Source organism: Gambusia affinis, linkage group LG12 (assembly GCF_019740435.1).
Source record: "Gambusia affinis linkage group LG12, SWU_Gaff_1.0, whole genome shotgun sequence".
NCBI lineage: Eukaryota > Metazoa > Chordata > Actinopteri > Cyprinodontiformes > Poeciliidae > Gambusia > Gambusia affinis.
Genome location: NC_057879.1, coordinates 24,847,852 through 24,869,730, shown reverse-complemented (window position 1 = coordinate 24,869,730; position 21,879 = coordinate 24,847,852). Strand labels below are relative to the sequence as shown.

General features: G+C 36.8%; 1 protein-coding gene across 2 annotated transcripts in view; it reads left to right on the top strand.

Annotated features, from left to right (window-relative positions):
• Nucleotides 1-21,879, top strand: part of LOC122841291 (neuropilin-1a-like) — a 130,388-nt gene that overhangs the window by 15,154 nt on the left and 93,355 nt on the right. The window contains exons 2-3 of one of the 2 annotated variants that reach the window (XM_044134488.1): nucleotides 285-381; nucleotides 487-559. In XM_044134488.1, coding sequence (XP_043990423.1) covers nucleotides 502-559 — 58 coding nt within the window. In that variant the 5' untranslated portion in view covers nucleotides 285-381; nucleotides 487-501. Of the gene's footprint in view, nucleotides 1-284; nucleotides 382-486; nucleotides 560-13,290; nucleotides 13,310-21,879 lie in introns of those variants that run through there. The other variant, XM_044134489.1, reaches the window with a different exon arrangement.

The window sequence follows — 21,879 nt, the reverse complement described above, 5'->3', positions numbered from 1 at the left end:
CAAACCCAGAATGTTTGCTACAGCATATCAACAGCTTCAATCATCAGGATATTTCCCATTTTGTCTCCCAGCCGGTGTAGATCTTAGATTTTTTCTCTTCCCTTCAGGGTGAGTTGCATGTGTAGGTGTGTGCATCCTTGCACGTTATCAGCACACCTGAAGGCATGCATATGTGCTGAAAATGTGTTTACCTTCGTTATCTGTGTGCTTTAGGAAGCCTCTGCGAGGGGGATTGGAGGAAGATTAGAGTTTGGTTTGAAATGAAAACTGAATTTATGTTGTAGGGTTTGGAGATGGAGCTGATGGATCTGAAGAGAGGCGTGATTAAATCTGCATACATCATCAAGTAGGGCTGCTTATTTAGACATTTGGCTACATCAGGTGGGTTTGTGCTTTTCACACATATTTATCAATCTCATCAAGCAATCTTCAAAATGCTCTTGCTGGATTTATGCCTGACTTTAGACGTGGTCTCTTTTTCCACAGTTTAACTGATAAAATATGTATGAGCTTCCTGCTGGATGTTACCGCACAACCCCAACAAACTCCAACTCATCCAGTGAGTAGCTTCTCATTTCCTAAACAGGGACTAATACACAAAATTTACATTTTTGCTCTTTCATTTGTATCTCTAAAAACATTACAAGCACTTAAAAAAACACCCTGTCATTTTTAGGCAATAATTTAATGCAATAATTTAGGTCTGGAAAATGACCCCAGCGCGTTACCTAGCAACCCCAGTGGAGTTCCACCCATTGCCTAGCAACCCAATCTGAATTCCAGCACGTTTGGTCCGCTGGTTTTACCGCTGTATGCACTCTACCATGGCTGCTAGAACGATAAGTGTTTTGCTGTCCAGAAACCTCTCACTGCTTTCCTGTTGGTTGCACAGGAGGCTCCACTTCTGATTTTCAAAGATGTATAATTGTGCATCTGTTTGCAGCCATTTTCACATGTGAGTGTAAACGTTGCGTTGGGCGGGTGGCAGCTGCAGCTTATTTGGATTTAAAGTGACAAGACGCCTTAAAACAGCTCAAAATAGAACTGAGCAGAGTAAAATCTCACTATGTAGGAAAGTGAGATTTGTGCAAAACAATTTTATGAATTGTATTTTATCGTTCATAAAAGTATCCAAGGCAGTGAAAGGGAGCATAATAGGTCACCATTAATATCTTTCAGGTACAATTATTTCTGGTATAATTGAGGGAGACAAAAGTTTCTCAAAATTTCGACTTTCGTTTTGAAAATTCTGACTTTTCTATCAAAATTCTGACTAAATCTCAACATTTTGTCTTTGGTTTCAGATTACTTTAATTTCAAAATTCTAACTTTTTTCCTTAGTGTTCTGATTTTAATTTCAAAATTCAGATTTAATCTAAAATTTATTTTCTCAGATTTTTGATTTTTTTTTCTTTTTTAAAATTCTGACTAAAATAGTCTGAGTCACATTTCTGACTAGTCAGAAGAAAAATGAGCAGTTTTTCTGTCTTTTCTGAGAAAATGTTAGAGATTTTGAAATTCAATTCCAAACTTTAAATAAAAAAGTCAAAGTTGAGAATTCTGACAAAGTAAAAAAAATAAAATAAATTAAATTCTGTCCAATTTTTTTCCAGAATTCTGAATTTTTCCTCAATTTTGACTTGTTTCCTCAAAATTCGGATTTCAACTTAAAAATTTTGTCTTTTTCCCAGAATTCTGAAAGAAAAGTCAAAATTTTGAGAAGAAAAAAAAATTACATTTAATTTTCTTCTTCAGTGGTTCTACCTCTTCAGGTTGTGGGTCACATATATAAGAGAATCAGATTCATCCCAGCCGCTCGTGTTCATCCATTGTCCTTGTTAGCATCATTCTCAGGGATTCTGTATCTCTGGACGTCCTTTAGCTTCATCTTAGCCTCTCAGACACACACACACACACACACACACACACACACACACACACACACACACCCTCACCCTCCGTCTGCTCGCCGCCTGCTATCATCTCCTGGCATGAGCACACAGCAGCTCGCGCCCTGTGGGGGGGCCTGAAGGCTCGCAGGTGGGAGGCCAGGTTTGCTGGCAGTCCGTCATCTCGGCGCCCTGTTTACTTCGCTGTCTGCCGGAGCTTCTCCTCCTGTCGAGTCGAGGACTCCTCCATCAAGTGTCTGCGGCCGTCGCTCTCTGTGCAGATTGCTAACAGATGTCCAAGTTGAAGTCTGAGTGACACGGCTCCGCTGTGAGGGTGGGTGGGATTATACGGCGTGTAAAAGGATTACAGCTGAAACGTTTGCTGCCGTGAACTGTTGACGGCGTGAAAACACAGCGGCTTGTTTGGATTATTGGTGCGTTTAAGAGCGCGTCGCTGCTATTGAGTCAAATCTAGACTGACAGCCTTTAAACTCTGGATGTTTGTGAAAGTCTGAGCTCACTGGCAGTTTGTGCTAGCAAGGAGTCATTAAGTTTACAGCAGCAGAAAATCGTTTTGCGCTTCCAGTTGATTGTTTTTGTAAAGCAGAACTACAAACATAGTATTAGTATTGTGCTAAAGGAGCCGCAATCAGTTGAACATGTTGTCCTAAATGTTTTGTAATTTTCCAGCGTATTACAACCACAGTGGGGGGGAATTTCCACTAAAAAACTTTGAAATTTTCTGGAAAAAATTAGGAAATTTCTGAGCTTCAAAAGTCAAAGATTGGCTAGAAAAAAATCTGAAATTTTGACATTAATCTCAGAAATTTTCTGGAGAAAAACTAGAAAAGTTCCGAGCTCCAAAAGTTGAAAATTTGAGATTAATCAGAGAATTTAAAATATATATATATATATATATATATATATATATATATATATATATATATATATATACAGGAAATTTCTTAATTTCACGTCAACTTATTTTGAGAAATTTCCAAAATTTGAAAAGTTTCAAACTTTCATTCAAGTTTTTTTCTAGAGTTTTTCTTTTAGATTAATCTCAACTTGTCAGAAATATGCTTGTGTTTTCTAGATGATTTTGGAGAATAATGTAAAGTTTCTTGTTTTTATTTTCTAGAACGTTTCAGAGACTAATCTCAAAATTTGATATTTTTTGGCAACAAACATATAAACACAATGTCTGTGTGACAATATTTGATCTAAATTTATAAAAACTAAACAGAATGTACATTAAGTTAATGTTTCTTAAAGTCTATTGTTACAATTACTTGTGGATTTTTTTTAAGTCACCTCTAATTTTCTTGCCAATATTATATTTTCACTTTCATCAAATCTTTTAAAAAACTTTTAGTTTATATTTTAGAGCCTCGTTTGCAATAAACTCAGATGCCAACATGATGAATAGTTTGTTGCAGAGAGTTGCTTGGAAAAAAATTTCATTTTATTCTGCAAGCTTTGCTTTCACAGCGAACATTTATTTACAACTTGGCACCTTCCCTGCTGTTACATTTTTGACACATTAATATGCATTTCTGACTAAATGACAAAACAATCGAAAGTAACAATAAAGATAATCAACATCCTGATAAACTGTGATAATTTCTCTGCTCCATTTTGCAGAAACCTGCAGTCTCGGTTGAATTACTAAAATATAATTGTGTAAATAATATTTTTGTTTTACCACTGAAACAAATAGGAGATGCTCCACTTGAAGAGTAATTTAGTTTTACCTTTGAAGCTGGAAAATAGTGAAGAAAATGAGTTCTCCTCCCTCAGCATCTCGTCTCCAAACTGATGGTGGTATTACTCTGATTTCATTTCAGACCAGCAAAATGGCCACTAACCTCATGAATTTATAAAATCAACCAGAGTTTCAATGCATGTTGCTCTTAATATACTGACATTAAATATAAAAACCTAATTTTGACGCTATTATCGGTTTGTGCAGGAGCTTTTAGTTTCCTGGAATTGACATTCAGACTTTATTGTCATGCTGATTATCCTCATGAAACACTTAATTATATTCTTGAACAGTGCATCTCGCCACCATCTGGATCAGTTAAATCTCTGGGGCTTTTGTGTTTTATGAAAGGCATTATTTTACTTCCACAGACTAATGAAAACTCACATTAAGATTTCAGTCAGAGATCAGCACATCCACAACGACGCAGTGCATTTTAATTTAACATCCAGTTGTTTATTTCCTCAGCATGTTCAGTTTTCTCCACAGTTTGCCCTTGAGGCAGGAAAACTTCCCAGCAGTGAGTAAGAATGCAGGTTTAGTGTTTTGGAGACTTTTGACGGACATGTTTGTGGTTGCAGGGTTTGAACTTTCGGGTCACACCGCTGCCCTCTAACCACCGCCTTCAAAGAAGTGCATTTCAAAGGAGCCGATAATCTTCAACAACAGGAGTAATTTATGGGTCACTGTAGCCAAGTCACGGTTTATTAATTCAGAGGGCCGATGCAGGTCACTGCCAGCGACTGGGGCGAGTTGAATAACATGCTGCCCAACCTCCCTGTGCTTCACGAATGTGGAAGTGAATTCTAATCCAGCCGTCCTGCTGCACGGTTTACTAATAAACCGCAGAGAGCAGGATGGGCTGCGAACGCTGCTGCTGCTGCTGGTGAGGCTCAAGGCCAGAGAGCGACTCAAACCTCCTAACCTGGAGGATTGTTACGTTAGTTTGTGTTATTGGTATCTCATGTAATCTAAACCTGAAGTTTACAATTTACGACACATTTTTCTCTAGCGTCCGTGTGCTAGCATTAGCATGCTAGTCGCTAAGGAAAGTCCATGAATGTCTGATCTTTGTTTTCAAAGCAAGCAAGCGTCTCAAACTTTGGCTAAAAATACATATATATGTATATATTTATATTTAAATAATTATGTTGAATTTACATAACAGAACAAAAATAGTACTTGTAATGTCTTATATAAACTTTTCCCACTTTAACAGAATTTGAGTGAGTTTATTAGACGTGGATGAGTTCAAAACCAAACGACTGTAATTCCTCAAAGCCTTTTTTCCCCCATTTACAGTGAAAATGCAACTAAAAGTATGTCCGTTAGTCATACCCTGTAAGAAATGTGTACTTTTATATTATCTGTGACATTTTTGTGGCATTTGAAACCACTTCCTCGCCGTTCTCCTGGAGCACATACAGGGACCGGATAAGCCACCTATATTGGATTTAAATCCCAGGATCAAAATGTTCCTATTAAAATACCCTCAAGCTGAAAACCCGATGACATTTACATCTGCTGATTGCTATTTCAGATCGGCACGACACCCAGCGTGTTATTTGGATGTTGTCTGGATAGTCGGTGACGCTCTTATTCTGCAGAAATTTCTGGATGAAGTGGGGAAGCTCCCTGCCAGACGTCCATTAAACGTAATGTTGTGACAGGCGGGAGTCAGCTGCAAATGAGCATGTGTCACTTTGCAGAGTTCATACTCTGTATGTTTCAGCAGGTGCTTGTGTGCCTTCGCCTGTGTTTATACCCAAGTGTCACAACAAATGATTGGAAACATGTATGAGCTGATTCTGTGTGCGGGCGTCCATCACCGGCGCTCTAATGGAAACGTCTCTTCTCTGGATGACGGAGCGAAACGCCTCTTGTTTACAAAATGGAAATCTTGTGCAGTCAATCATTTATTACAGTTTTTCAGCCGAGTTCGAACGTGATGCCTGGAATCGAGCTCCATGTTTGGAGAACGTAGCAGCAAAGATGGGCGATATGGGCTTAGAATCTTATCAATAAATTTCATGGTGGTATTGTGATAATGATAAAATGTTTTAAACAAAACTGTTTATTACACATTTTTGGGTGAATGCATGAAACGGAAATCATGGAGCCACAAACACAAATACTCCTCTTGAAAAAGTTTCCCATTTTCAATTGGCTCCTTAAAAATAAGTGGGATTTTTACACTTAATTAAGTGTGATTTTCACAGAGATACCCAAAAATTGTAAAAGTATCACTACTTAAACATATTCCTACTCAAGTAAAAGTAAGTAGCTGTCCAAGTAATTATTCAAGAGAAAAAAGGTTTTTGGTAAAAAGTCTACTCAAGTACAGAGTAACTAATCAAATTATCAATCATTTAATATTTAAAAATTTACATTATCAGATGGACTAAAGTATAAAGTTAAGTGGAAATTTTAAGCACCAAAATGATAATAATTCATGTAAGTAACAAAAAATAACAATCGGGCAAAAGAAAAAAAATTTTAATCAGTTTCTTTCAATAAAAAACTCATGAAACTTTAACAAAAACTGCAGGTGTGTTTGAATCTTTGGTTAAAACATGTTTTTCATTCAGTGGGTAGAAAATCCAGAAATTTTACTCAAGAAGAGTAGAGATACTTTATAATAAAGACACTGAAGTAAAAGTAAAAAGTACAGCGTAGAAGAAATACTCCTAAAAGTATTTTTTTCCAAAAAGTTACTCAAGTAAATGCAATTGAGTAAATGTTATGACCCTCATCTCAGTAAACCCAACTGACCAACATGCTGGAGCTCTGACTGCGTTGCCAGGTTACGGCTGGGTTTTTCTGGGGTTGCTAGGTAACGGCTCAGCCCTGGTCATTTGTACATTCCAGAAGTTTCTGCCAACAGGTAATTTTCAAGACGTGAGAAAATAGTAACTTTAAGCACTTCGGCTGTTTTCCGGAAGCAGTAAAAACTAAAAGTATTAAAAATAAAAAACAGGCAAAATGTTCATGTGCAAAATTTCTGGATGTAAACAACAACATGCTGTTGGTTTTTTTTTTGCTCCATTCTGGCAATTTTAAAACATAAAATTGTTGTAAATGTAATTGAGTAAATATGACTAGTTAGGTTGTAACTTCCTAAATATATACTTAAATAAATTCTCTCTTTCTTTTTACATATATATATATATATATATATATATATATATATATAGATAGATAGATATATATATATATAGATAGATATTTAAATGTAGTTACATTTAAATACTTTCAAATTTAATGATACGATGGAACAAACAATAAAAACTTTTCCGGAAATTGTTGTTGTTTCTTTTTTACTGTTTGTATATGAAATTTATCGAGACGACAATAAGTCAAAATTCTTATTGTGACAAAAAAAATTTCACGATAAATGATAAATGATAAATGATAAAGGATCCAATAAATGCCCACCCCTCATACTGGCTCTGTGGGGCACAATTTATCATCAAACTGAACAGAAAATGCAGATTTTGCTGTTCAGGCTTCCTTAATCCTCCTGAACCGTCTTCAGTATAAAGACTTTGATCTTGTTTTTGATGCCATCAGTTTACAGAAACAACAAGGTGCCAAATCTAGCTTAGTCAGAGGACCATCGTTATTATAAAACATCAAGTTTTCCTCCACCAAACAGCAGTTTTTGTAGCTTTTTTCCTGATTTCCACCAGTGATGGACAAGCACCCAGAGGATCAGCCCAGTAAATTAGCAGGACTGCTGCCTAATCATGTAAGCGACACCCACAGACATCTGGTAAACACTTCAGCCGGAACCATGCAAATGAACTCTGGCATAATGGACGGCCAATTATGGATCTGACTGATGGGGCGAACACAGGGGGCTCAGGCGTTTTGTGTGTGGATTTTGTTTTTGTGACAGCCAGCATGCAGCTTAAAGGTGTTTTACACTCTTTATTATAAATATGTTCTTCACATTAAACATTTCCTGTTAGTATTGCAACACCACTTTAAGGCCACTGTAGATAGGAAAGAGGAGTAAATAAAACCCTCAGAAGTTGAGAGATTAATCTCCAAAATTTTATTGAAAGTATGTTGACTTTTCTGAGTTATAAAAGTCAAAAATTTACAAGAAAAAAAATAATCTGAAATTTTGAGGTTAATCTGAGGAATTTTCTAGAAAAAACCGGAACATTTCTGAACTAGAAATGTCAAAAGTTTACAAGAAAGACATTTTAAATTTACAGAAATTTTATAGAAAAAGACGGAAATTTGTAAACGTCTATACTTAGTAACGTTTGTACTTAGAAATGCTGAAATTTTCAAGACAAAATTCTTCTAAATCTCTCTAGAACATTTCCTAGAGTAATCTCAAAATTTCTCAGGTTTTCTTGCAAATTTTAAACTTCTGAAACTCAGAAATTTTCTAGAAAAATCTTTGAATTTTTTAGGTTAATATCAAAATTTCTCTTGGAAATTTTTGACTTGCGGATCTCAGAAAACTCTGTTTTTCTCCAGAAATTTTCTGATATTAATCTCATATTTTTATTTTTCTCCTATAAATTTTCAACTTTTGGAGCTCAGAAATGTCCTAGTTTTCTTCTGCAAAATACAGAAATTTATTTCTCCTTTTTTTCCAACTACAATGGCTCTAATTCACTGTCATATAGCATAGATTTTTATTGATCTTTTTTTTACAAATTAGATCTACACGGTGGCAAACATACTGAGTTTATCTCAATAGTGTGTAGCAGGGTGGATTTTTGCTGCTCTCTCCCCTGCAGGTTTTCTCATCTGTGTGAGACAGCATGACAAATTTACATCACGTTTATAAATGTGTGTGTGTGTTGGGGGTCCTGTTGCTCGTGGGGGTTGGACGTTCTTCTCCAAAGGTATGGTTTGCGACGCAGCAGGCAGGTGACGAGGATTATACAGCCGCTGGCAGAGGTAAATAATGCGGCCACGCCGCCGGCCGCCATAGCGGTTGCCTTGGAAACAGAGAGCAGAGAGTGGCCCTAATTTTGTGTTGGACTCCCTGAGACAGATGAGCTGTTTGGCGTGTCGAGGGAGGTTGTTCTTCTGTGTTTGTGTTGGAGGAACAGGCACAGGATCCGCCGTTATGCTGCTGCTGAACTAGCAGACGCTGAAATGTTTCAGCATGAATATCTGGAGAGCCTAAGGAAAAGATAAATATGTGATGAAATTTATTTTTAAAAATAAAACTAAATTGGTGAACAACACTACAAAAAGACAAAATCTTCCCAAGCACTTTGGTAGTTTCCCTTAATACGCGTTAAATATGACAAAACTCTTACAAGTAGCAAAATGTAGGAGCTTCTTTTAAGTCAATAATACTTTAATTTTAATGAAATAGAACCATTTCCACTGGCAGATTGTTTCACTTATAAAATTGGAAAAATGTCATGTTATAAGTGGAATAATCCACCAGTGGAACTACGGTAGTACATTTCCATCAATATTAATGAATTATTGTCTTAATACAAGCTTCTGTAGACACGTTGCATGTTATTGTTTGCATCCTGAAATTTTGTGAATGAGAGAAGAAAGTATTATTTAGTGTGCTGTGCTGCAGCAGAGCGCGAAATAACACAGAAAAACTGTTGGAGGACAATTCAAAACCACTTATTCTTCCTTTTTCTTGCTCTCTGAGTCGCCTACATACACACAGACCCGTTTCCATAGCAACTGACTGGCCACAGCTCCACTATATTTATCAGGATTCAATACGTAAACATTTCCCACACAAAGAACAGAACATTCAGTCTGTTACAGTTTTATGTTTTCAGGCTTGATGTTCATTTGGAGATTATTAAGTGATCGCTGTGGTAGATTAGCTGCCGCTGCTATTAGCCACGCTAACACAGTTGTTATATTGACAACTTAACAGCTAAAACCAAAGCTAGTCATCGTCAGCCAGGAGTTTTTTGCCCCTTGTGTGACGTCGGGTTGTTTACTTGTATTATTTCAAGTATACAAAGATATTTGCAGTAGAAAATAGACCAAAAATACTTTGTAATATTGTGTGTTATCTGAATATTCTATTTTTGGATGATATGTTCCACCATAGGACTCATGTTTTAAAACCCACTGCAGAGATTGGACCAGTTGACTCATGAGATGTTTGTACACCTGCTGAAACTAAAATCATGAACTGCAGGTGGGATTAGATTAGAGGAGGCTCCTGTAAACCAAATAGGGTTCATAATGATACCAACATGATATTGAGATTTCAGGATTGACAGGAGACCCATTTTCTTGGTTTAAAGACTCTGATCACTGTGGAATATTCATTTTCCAGACAATTATGATGTTTGGAGCTTAGAAAGGTTTACATATTTCTCAGTGTGTCATTATACAATTTGGTCTTAAAGTTTAATGTGAAAAAAATGTTTTTATGTCATTTCATTAAAAGAAAAAAACTACAAAAACACAAAATCTTCACAAAGTCTAGTTTCTACTACAAATATATTTGTATACTTGAACAAGTAAGACATTTGTGATTGTTTTAAGTTAATAATACCTTAATATTGATGAAAAGGCAGATGATTTCACTAATAACATAGGAAGAATGTCTTCTTATGAATAAAATAATAGAACTAGTACTTTTTTTCATCAATATTAAGGAATTATTAACTTAAAACAACTTCCTATTTCTTATTTGTAAGATAGTTTTGTCTTATTTCAGTATGGAATTAGACCAAAAAGATTCTGTTTTTGCGGTGTAATGTGCAGTTTGTCCTAATATATATCAAACATCATTTATTTCCTCTTTTTGTCTCTGCCACAGCTATAAAATCAGACCTTTGTGATGTTATAGGTGGAGTCTGAACAGTCGATCAAGCTTCGCCGATGACAGCTGGACAACAGCAAATATTTCAGCGACATTAATAAAATCTTTCATTTTCAGCCTCTGCTCCACAGTTTTCTCTCATTCGGCGCGCCTCGCTCCGTCGCTGTCATCCGCTGGGCAATAAATCAATAGTGTATCATTGAAGGAGACGTCTGTGGGAATGGGAGGAAGCGAGAGACCTCGGGGAGGAGCGAGGCCGGACTTTAAGATGCTCAGATGAAGTGTTTCAACGCTAAACTCTAAATAAGTTCAGGTCACAGTGAAGGAGCCATAAATGGCTCCCATAAGAGATGAGATAAACATTTTAATGTTGTCTGTGTGTTTGTGCAACAGCCAAAGGTTGTGGAGAAAAATGTTTCAACTGCAGCACATATGTGGTTTGTTTTTCTGTTTACAGATCAATTTAAGGTCTACAGAGATTTTACGGAGCTGAAGTTTGATCAGATTCGGTGCCATACGGCAGGTATTGGCACTGTTAGCTAGAAGGACAGAAAAGAGGAGGAAATGTCAGCCAAAACATTTTATTTCTTTTAACAATCAGAAGTTTTCTAGGAAAAATTTCTGAGTTTCAAAAGTTGAACATTTTCTAGAAAAAATACCTAAAAACATTTGATCAATTGCAGAAATTTTCTAAAACATGTTGAAAATTTTGAGTTTCAAGTTGAACATTTACTAGGGAAAATTTTTTTTAAAGGTTGAAAATTTTCAAAATTGTTTTTTATTTTACATTAGCGAAAAATTGACAAGGTTTTGAGTACATTTGTAATGAAAACACAGGTATTGAGAAAACCAAGTGGAAAGAATCAGGGGATGTGTCTGAGGCTTTAGAGTTTCATCTTGGAAGCCAATATCCATAAATGCAGCTTCTTAAATCAAACTGAAGTTGTTTCGGCTAGAAAGTCTGTTTTAATTGGGAATGTTTGAATACATAGTTGAACTCTCATGCAGACCAAAAACAGTCAACTGGTCTGCATAAAAACCTCAGTCTTGGTTCAGTTGAAGTGAATTCTGTTTGAATGCTTATGTGAACGCCAAGCAGACCAGCGAACGCTTCAAAAGCAGGAAGTGGACTACAGCACAGGGCATTTTGGGTGAAGTAAACCAAAGCAAACATGCTAGTCTACTGCGAAAGACAGAAGAGAAATCCTACTACCACTAAAGTCTCCATTTTTGTTTACATTTAGTGAAGGAAGGCGTTCTCAGCGTGTTCTTCAGAGGATTTCCTGTTGTTTCCTTCAGTGGTTCTTGGTGCAGTGCCGCCACAAGTATTTCAAAGGGTTTGCAGTGTGAAAGAGAACCACAGCAGCTGGAAACGTAACGAATGTTGCCGCTTCGGTTCCCAATCAAGCCAAGTCTACTGGACTACACCCTAAAATTACTCCAAGAATGAATCAACAGCCTCACCGAAGATAACCAGAAGTCGACAAGTAAACCTCTGAATGGTTTAAAACAAACAAAAAGGAAGGTTTTTGAAGCAACCTAATTCAAGTCCGGACTGGAATTTGACGCAGAAGTTGTGGCAGGGCTCGATTCCTTCCCAGAAACCATGAAAGACTCTCTATCGTTTTTACGCAAATCCTTTCTGGCAGTTGTTTCTGCCAAATGTGATACAAGCATTAATTAGGTTTATGACGCAGCTGTACTTTTACACAAAGGTGGTCCGGTTGGTTTGGAAATTTAATTCTCGGAAATTAAATTGTGTTCGATCTTAGAACTTTAAATCAAAGAATTGGAATAATGCTTCAGATCAATGAGTCTTTGTCGCTCCAACCAGCGCCTCCCTGTATATTTCCTCCCTTTGGCAGAAGGTGGGCCTCATTCATAATGTATTGTGCATATAAAACACAACAGACTTCATCAAATTTCAGACTGTAAACCGTCTGGCTTCAGTCCTAACAGCAGTGCCCAGGGCATCCTAAAACACACACACACACACCGACACGCATACACAAGTAAACCTAAACACTTCCTGTTCAAACATTGATCTGCAGTCTTTTGTTTTCAATTTATTCAGACCTATAGTCACTAAAAATGGGCTTTATTTAATGCTAATCTACAAGTCTTTGCTGTTTGTCTTTTATTGCTGTTAGATATTAGATCTCTGTATTTTAGTTGCTTTTTTTTCTTGAGTTCTTCCCTGCCTGTCTCTAAATTGTTTGTCTATACATGTAGTTTAATTTTGATAGTGTTTCACTTTGGTAAATACTGTTTCTGTTTGTATTCTAAATCAGTGTTTCCCAACCCTGGTCCTCAAGGCTCACTGTCCTACATGTTTTAGAGGTTTCCCTGCTTTAATGTGCCTGATTCAACCTGTTAATCAGTCATCAATTGAAATCAGCTGTACTGAAGCAAGGAAATACCTAAAACATGCAGGGCAGTGTACCTTGAGGACCAGGGTTGGGAAACACTGTTCTAAATATCTATAAACCTGTACCAAAGATCATCTTCGGCCTCCTTGTATAATATTTATGTATAGCTCTGTGAACGCCAAACAGACTGAAGTTACAAAAGGACGCGATTGAGTGCCCAAGGAATTCTGGGTAAATATAATCAAAACAAACAAGCTAGTTGGGCTCTTGCGGGAGTAATGTCTCGTTGTCTTTTACCAAAGAAAAAGCTAAAATCTGACGCTGCTCCATTTTTGTTGCAGCGCCATTTAGCCGTTGTTAAATGTCCTCCCCTCATTTTGCACTACGTTACCCATGATGCACCTGTTTGTTTTGCGAGTTACTTTCTGTGCTTCGGTGTGGCTCAGTGCCCTGAAACAGCTTCAACGGAGCAGGAAATGGCATCCGCTACTCTTATAATGTAACTATAGTATTTTTTTTCTGCTTGAAATTTGTTAACTTTAGTTATTAGCCTAGCTGGTGAAATTGTCTCCTGTTTTATCTGACTACTGGTAACTGCATGGGGTATCTTGGTTTGTAGTTTTGCTGGTTCTCTGCATCGAAAGAAAACTGTTTAGGTGTTTTGAGTATTTTTGGCTTACTGGAGACTCTGTTTTGGTGTTAAATTTTACCCTAACATTGGCCGGTGATGTATGTAATGCGCCAGGTAGACGCTATGAAGCTTACCGGAAATTACGTGCTCTGTAAACAACCATTCGCCATTGCTAAGAGAAAAGTACCGATCCGAACCCGATGGCTATTAATCTTTATTCAGTATTTAGAGGTGTGGCCAACACGGACTGAACGTCTTCGTTCATTTCCTCCGCTGCCCTTGCTAAATGTATATTGGACCGTTCCACTCCGGAAATGAAGTGGAAGCTTTGTCCTACATTATCTGCTGCCTCCCGTTTTTATTTTATTTTCAGATCTGTGATATTTTCACCTTTAGGAATAAAGTTCACTCTCAGAATGGATTTGAACTCCTGTCTTCTGCTTAAGCAAAGCTCACAGTTCTTAATAAATTCTGTAGCTTTCTATCTTCTTCTAAATCTGGTCCTTAGTTGCATTTTTTGGGGTGTGCTACTGCCTCTAGTGGTGTGGGGGTAGTAACACAATTAACATAAATACATCACTAAATCAGGACACCATAAAATCTTTATTAATAATTCTGGCATTACTGGCACAGTAAAAGATGAATTTCTTTAATAAAACATTTTCTTCATTTCCTCAAGTATGTAGAGCTAATTTGTATCTTTTGTGTTTCTAATATATAAAAATGGTTTCAGTGTTTAACTAATAAATCTTCAGAATGTGCTAATTTTTTTTTTATCCGATTAATCGTCAGAACGTTCCATTGTTTTTATTTTATCCCAAAACTGTGAAATGAGAACCTTATCTTGTTTTGTCTTTAATCTGCCATAAAAATCGGTCCAACATGTTGTTAATGTGACATTGTTGCGGTGAAATCACGTTTGAATGTTGTTAATGTGCGTTACAAGCCATCGCTGAGGAGAAGAAACCATTCAGAGGAGCAATTTAAACACAAACTGAGTCATGTTATACCACCACAGCACAGACGAGTGCTCACCTTGCCTACAGCAGATTTTCTATTTAATCAGCATTGCTAGGCAACCATTGTTCAAGCTGCCTGTTACATAGAAATATTTCTTTATAAACTGTAAATCAGACCGAGAGAACAGTGTGTCTGAGGAAAGTCATCTCGTTATGAAGTTTAATTTCTCTGCTGGGAATTAAAAAATCTGTTCGGGAGTCGTTTCCAATTCATAAATCAAATCCTGACGAGGCTGACGCATAAAACGGCGAAGCCTGTTCGGCACCTGTTGGAGCCGAAGCCATGATTTCAGGAGTTAATGGAGGAATTTGCAGTTTCAGCTCCAGATTAATGAGTTCTGCAGAGCTGCTGAGTTGACACAGTTCAGGGTTTGATGTCCTTGTGGTTCTTTTTAATGCAAAGATGACCTGTTTCACATGATGCAAAAGGTCATAGATTGGTGTGTCAGCGTGTGGATGGATTCCCTAAACTCCAAGAGTGACAGAAAAAGCAGCTGCCTTCATTCATTTGACTAAAATTTACACAAACTATTGATTGGCCTGTAAACTGTCGTCTGGTCTGAGCGAGTGATCAATGCGCTGCAGTGACAGTGTCTCTGCTGAGAGACTCACTACTTTCTGAATGAGTCATTCTGCTGTTTTTTTCAGCAGAAGAGATGACACCACAGAGCATCAGCTGCGTTTCTGTTTCCACATCAGCGGGCTTTGACTGGGCGGATGGACGGGTTCGTAGTGAAAGTGGTTAGAGGCTAAATATCAGCCGATATAATGATTCGCTCACAATGTTTGGGGTTATTACAGCTTCCTGAAAAATGTGCGTTCTGCTCCAGAATTGTCCGTCCATCCATCGGTTTGCAGAGCTGCAGCCTGGTAGATGAGGATACCATTAAAATGTTTATTTCTGTAACTCTTTTTGAGTTACACGGCACACAAATGTTGATTGTAAAGTTACACAGTAAAAAATTAACTCCAACATCATATTTTCACTGTTATTCATTTATGAATAACACAGTTTCAAACAAAATATTTCTTTTGCAAGCTAAGTAGTTGGCAAGCTAATTATTTAATTTGCAGCAAATATTTACCTTCAAACTAAATACCAAACATACTATGTAGTTAGCTAAATAGTTAGCTGAGTGTTTAACTTCAAATGAAATAATTAGATAATGTCAATTAACTTGCTAAGAAGTGGAAGTAGACTACCAAAATAAAAGCTGCATTTTGCAAACCTCTTTATAAACTCTTTTAGCTCAGAACTAAGTAAAATTTAACTAGTGCAGAACTAAATATTTAACTTGCTCACATATTTAGTTTCAAACCTTGTCAGCTAAATATTTAGTTTGAAACTGACATTTATTAAAGTTTCTTAAATATCTCTGGCTTTTTATGTTTTTAGATTTTAAGATCTTGTTGCCAAAGATGTGTTGTCTTGTCTGTTTCCACTATTTTAACATTTATCCATCTGGCATTTCTTAGTATCTACAAAAGACAGAAAATTACATTTTCTCTTAAAGGTTTAATCCTTTTTTCTGACAGACAATATTTGTCTGTTTTTAATCACTATTTCAGGTTGTTATTTGCAAATTGCCATCAGCTAAAAGAGCAAATCAACAGCTTTAACTGAAGGGGAAAAAAGCAAAAACTCAATTTGATTTCAGGGTTTTATTTTAAAAAAATCACTGCAGATGTACATGAACAACTTTCTTCATGTTTTTAATGTAAACATATATACAATATAGTACATATTTAAAAAAAATATTAGTATCTTTCAATGTTCAAAAGCTATGCTCAGCTATTTTTTTGACAATGTTCTTGTCACGTTTCAGAGTTCTGGTGTCTTTCCAGCTGTATGTACCAACCACAAAAAACTGCCAAGCCCTAAATCCTATAATCCTTTAAATTGTAGTTATAAACAAAACCAATCTTCAAGCAATCCTAATGATAACTGCATTCCGTAGATGTGAAACCTCCAAAAATAAAACAGGTTGGAAATCAAGCACTTTTCATGTTCCTCTTAAGCTCTTAAACACCCCAAAATATGCATTTCCCTCCGTCTTTTCACCACAAACCTGCCCTGTACTGTACTAAATTACTTGTTAAGATGGATCATGTTTTATTTCTTGGAGCTTGGCGGATTTCTGAGTCCGGATCTCGTCTCGGGACGGGCAACAAATCGGCTCCTTCACGGCCCAGTGAACCATCGACTGGGTAACCAGCAGACAGGAAAGATGCATGGGGCTTTAAACCGTCGCTGGCCTCTGCACTCTTCCCCTCCGAACCGCGCGGTGCTCCGTGACTCTGGACGTTACACACAGAATAAAAATGAGGCGCGGCAGCTGGAAAATTGAACATGTTGTCAGGCTGCTCTCGGTGATTTAGGAACTGTGGACTGGAGTCATTTGTTTTAGCTAATGTAAATACAGTGATGGTGGGGCTGGTGATGCACAACGCTCACTGGGGTTACTGGTAATGGGAGTGTTACACTGGGATATGCTGATTACTGCAGTGTAGCATTTTGACGTATACCCACATCAGTGTGGCAAATGGTGCCATTTTGGTTGATGGCGCCAGTTAAATTTGGTTTTATAGGAACAGAAGCTGATGCACACTTGGTGTTTTAAATGCTTTATATTTTCTACTTCTAATTAAAACTGATGTGAAATAACTATGTAAAATAATCAGATGCATATTAAATCACTATGCACTACTTTATTTCTAGGCCTGTTGTAATAAGGAATAAATAAATTAATCAATTAATTGCATTAATAATTTCCATTTGGATTATTTATTGTTTTCTATTTTCTCTGTATGTTTCTACCAAAAACTGGATGATAAAAGTCTTCAGTCTGGAGCTTTGGTCTCAACTAGACCTACTATTTGTTTATTTTGTATTTAAAATGTTTTCCAGTTCCAGTGGAAGACATTTTAAAATGTACATTGGAATTTGAAGTTTATATGTCTTTGAAATTATACCATTATTAATATATGACTTGAAAATAGGCCAATTTATTAGCTTTTGGTTTATGTCATAACTATGTTTGTTATAATAACAAACAAATTGTCAGAAATTATTGCAGTAAACAATAAAACTGTTTTGAGCACATTTTCAAGTATTACAGTGGTAATGGCAATTTCAATAAACTTGTTTTTTCATTATTGAGCGATTAAAATAAAAAATAAACACTAGCAAAAGATCACAAGTGTATTAACTGCTAAATACCACTCAAACTTATTCTTGTTTCTTCTTCAGTTTACTATAAACATGCCCATAAATGCAAAACCCACAAACACATTTGTGTCACTTTCACAGTTTATAAAAAAAATACTTCTCAAGATCTCAAACAATAAGTTTTCAAGTGAAGGTGTAAAAAAAAAGTCTTCCTCTTCTTTGTTGCTCTTTTCCTCTGCTCCCGTGCCAGTGCAAATGAAAAAGCAGATTATGTTAATACAATGGTTGGCACGTAAGCAGCTTAGCTAGCATCCAATCTTTGATCCACATTATCAGACACAAGAAATCCCACAAAGAAGGCTGCGTGTTCACATGCTGCCAGCCTGCTCTGATGTTACACGTATGCCGTTCGCCTTTCTGCTACCGACACAATGGCTTCAACGAGCCTCCCGCTTCTTATACCGAACCACAGCTCGTCTTTATATGACCACTATATATTCATTTTGCCTTTATCTGGGTCATATAGGAGGCGTGAAAGAGAAGAAAAAAGATCAAAACAAATTTGTTTTAAACTGTTAAATTGCCAGAATGTTATTGTTTATATCCATTGTTTACATTTTGCCTGTTTTTTTTCTCTCTAAATACTTTGATATGACTTTTTACTGCTTCTGGGAAACACCCAAAGTGCTTAAAGTTACTATTTTTTGGTGACCTGTTGGCAGAAACTTCCGGAATGTATAGATGAGCAGCACTGCGCCGTTACCTAGCAACCCCAGCAAAGCCCAGCCCGTTACCTAGCAACCCATTCAGAGCTCTAGCATGTTCGTCGACTTGGGTCATAACTAGTTACATTTACTCAAAAAACAAATAAGTTTTAACGCACAAAGCTGGAGGACAAAAATATGAGTTTTATTTGTCATCCATTCGAGCTGCTGTGATAGAACAATGTTAATTAAATGAAAACTGGAGATGTAGGTGTTATTAAAAAATTATTGCCACAGCCAGGGCAATAATAATGCAGAAAAAACATTGACAAAAAACTCAAAACCACACGAGTTCTTCAGCTGCCCGTTGTCATAGAAACCAACAACAACTGCAATAATATATCGGATTCAAAACAAAAAACACTGACATTTTCCACACAAAGAAATTCATTGGATTACTGTTTTATGTTTTCAGGTTTAATCTTTATTTTATGACTATTAATACCATTATTAAGAGATTGCTGTGGTAGATTGGCTATTTATATGGTAGATAATAAATTGGCAAATTTAAACATCTGCTCTACTGATAGGTCTCCATTTTTTAACTGGACCGAAACGGACCGAATTCTGCAGCACATCTACATGTTAAGGTTGTCAAAGTCAGGCTAGCATAGCTAACCTACTTCCTTCTCCCTTGCTATTTTTTTTATTAAAACCTTTTTCCTGATCTCAAGTAGATGTAGTAGTGTTTACAATTAGTAGCGAGGCGCTGCATCCCTTTTTCTTTTATATATCACGCAAAGATTTAAGATTTAGCGCATTATGTTGGCAATAGCTTAAACCAATGGTAGTCTTTGTCAGCGGTCTTTGTCAGCTAGCAGCCTTCCAGCGGAGATACAGGGGGCAAGACGTCATACTGCAATGTGTCTATAAGTTCAAGGATTTTATTGCAGTAATGGTTTCCCATAATTACTTATAGATTTCCAGCTGTTCTAAAAAGCTATTTCTCCCATAAAATAAGCTACAATGAGAAGTATAGTTCTGACCATGTGGAGTAGTTGACTCTTTTCAAACATTAAAGGAAAGTAAATAACCCCTCCATAGTAGCAGTGAATGCTCTGTTTGAACATTTAATAAAACTGACGATTGGTCAAGACTTGACCTCTTGCAATAATTAACTGCTCGGGTTCTTGGGAGTCAGCGGACTCGACCTCGCCGCTCTATGACCTCCCGTAGCAGTTCAGCTGAAAAATCCTCGGACCAATTGCAGCAAGTTCTGTAAAAGTCTTATCTAACAAACACAGACGCTCTTTCTCTCACACTTTGCACTATCTTAAAAGTTTCAGCATGACATATCTCCGTCACGTACACCCCCTTACATTCCAGTTTGAAAACACAATCCTCAACGTCTCGCTGCGTCTGTTATTTCAGGTTTCCTCTAATGAAAGATCTGTCAAACATAAAGGCTGCATCACCTCATAACGCTCTGACTTACTTTAATTTTCTTTAAAAATGGGCCTAACCTTCAGATGCTGGCCTGACCCATTGTGAAACCTCAAACCAAAGCAAGGTCTTAAATTTAACCCAAATGTTTGTTAGGACAACATGATCACTACAGTCTGGTTTCTCCCTGCCTCCCACTCCGGGTCACTGACCACACTTTCTGTGACCTTTGGGTCATGATGCTCTCACGTTTCCACCCGCTCCCAAGTGCCAAGTTAGATACATCTTGGTTGGTGTGTTACTAACTGGTTAAATCTGCCGCTTACTGTTGAGTTGTATTAGGCACAGTTGTTTTACAATTTTATCTTAAAGAAGACATTTTACACGTTTTTTATATATATGAACGTGTAAGTATATATATATACTTCAATTTGTGTTTCTATTCCTTCTGAAATCAGCCAAAGTGCTTGAAGTTACTATTTTTTGATGTCTTGAAAATGACTCATGTCAGAAACTTCTGGAATGTACAAATGAGCAGGCACTGCGCCGTTACCTAGCAACCCCAGCAAAGCACAGCCCATTACCTAGCAACCCAATCAGTTACAAGTTACATTTACCTATGTAAATGTACTATTCTGCGCTGTACTTTTTCTTTTACTTAAGTAATTTTGTTATGAAGTATCGCTAGTCTTGAGGAAAATTTCTGGATTCTGTACTCGCTGAGTTAATGAACTGAATGAAGAACAAATGTGTTTTAACCAAAAGTTTGTTTAAAATTTAAAAAGTTCTTTTGTTGAAAGAAACTGAAGTGTCTTTTGCCTGGCTTTGTTTTTTATTACTTACATGAATTATTGTCATTTTTGTCCGTAAAATTCCCACATTTTCACTCAACTTTATAATTTGGTCTGACTATATTATTGACCAGTTACTCAGTACTTGAGTCGACTTTTTACCAAATACTCTTTTAGTCTTCAGTAATTTCCCAGATGGCTACTTTTTACTTTTACTTGATTAAAAATATGATAAAGTACTGCTGCTCTCAGTTGAGTGAAATTTTTGGCTACCTAGCAACCCAAGGTAGCCAAAAATACCAAAATTACCATCTAGAAACAATGCAGATTCTTCACTTTTGCGTGAATGGGAGAGGACATAAAATTAATTTTTCTAAAATAGATTTGCTGCTTAATTGTATTTAGAAAAATACTGTATAAATATGTTGATATATTTACCTGATATTCTCTAAAAGAGAACAAAATGGTGTTTGAAATGAACAAATCTCAGTTTTCTCAGTACAAAGTATGGAGTGAACTAATTTAAAATGCACAACTAAGAGTCTCTGTTTTGGTTTATAACATACAATCTAAACCTTTTTTGCACGCACTTTAAGACTGATGCTTGTGACTCTGTAGTGATATAACTCCACCCGGATTCATCCTCCTCCTCCTCCTCAGACATGGATTCTGTTGGACGTTTCAGTTTTCCATTTTTTGACAAGCAGCTCTTCATATCACTTGACAAAGTAGAGGATTGCCTGGAAGTGTCAGATTCTGGCAGCGGCACCGAGAGCCTCCCCACGGTGGTTTCTCGGTGCCAAGCGAGGCTGAACCGCTGACGACTGTGCCAACACAAGAGCATGGAAGTGGAAAATGCTGAACAGTTGTCCCCAAAAGTAAGCGAAGCAAACATTGCTCTGGGCAAACATGAAGAACACAAGCGGATGACAGGCAAGTTTTAAATCCAGCTCTTTGAAAAGATCATTTAAAATAACTTACACTGTGTTAAAACAATACAACCTAAAACAAAGGAACACTTTTGAGCTGAAAAACAAATGGTTTTATTTGTAGCTCTTGGGCCAAAACACACTTAAGACAGTGTATAATTCTTATTTTATTTGTAACTACTGATTTTGTTTTGGTATCCATATATTTTAAAACCTTATTTAAACGTGAAAGCTGATTCATCAGTCGTCTTTCGCTGAAAACGTTAATCTTTCCTTCCCTGTTTCAAGCCGCAGGTGGTGTTTGACAGATAAAATAAAAAAATCCTTTATTGTCCTACAATGGGGACATTTCAGTGCAGCAGCAGCAAAGTGACAGGCAATCA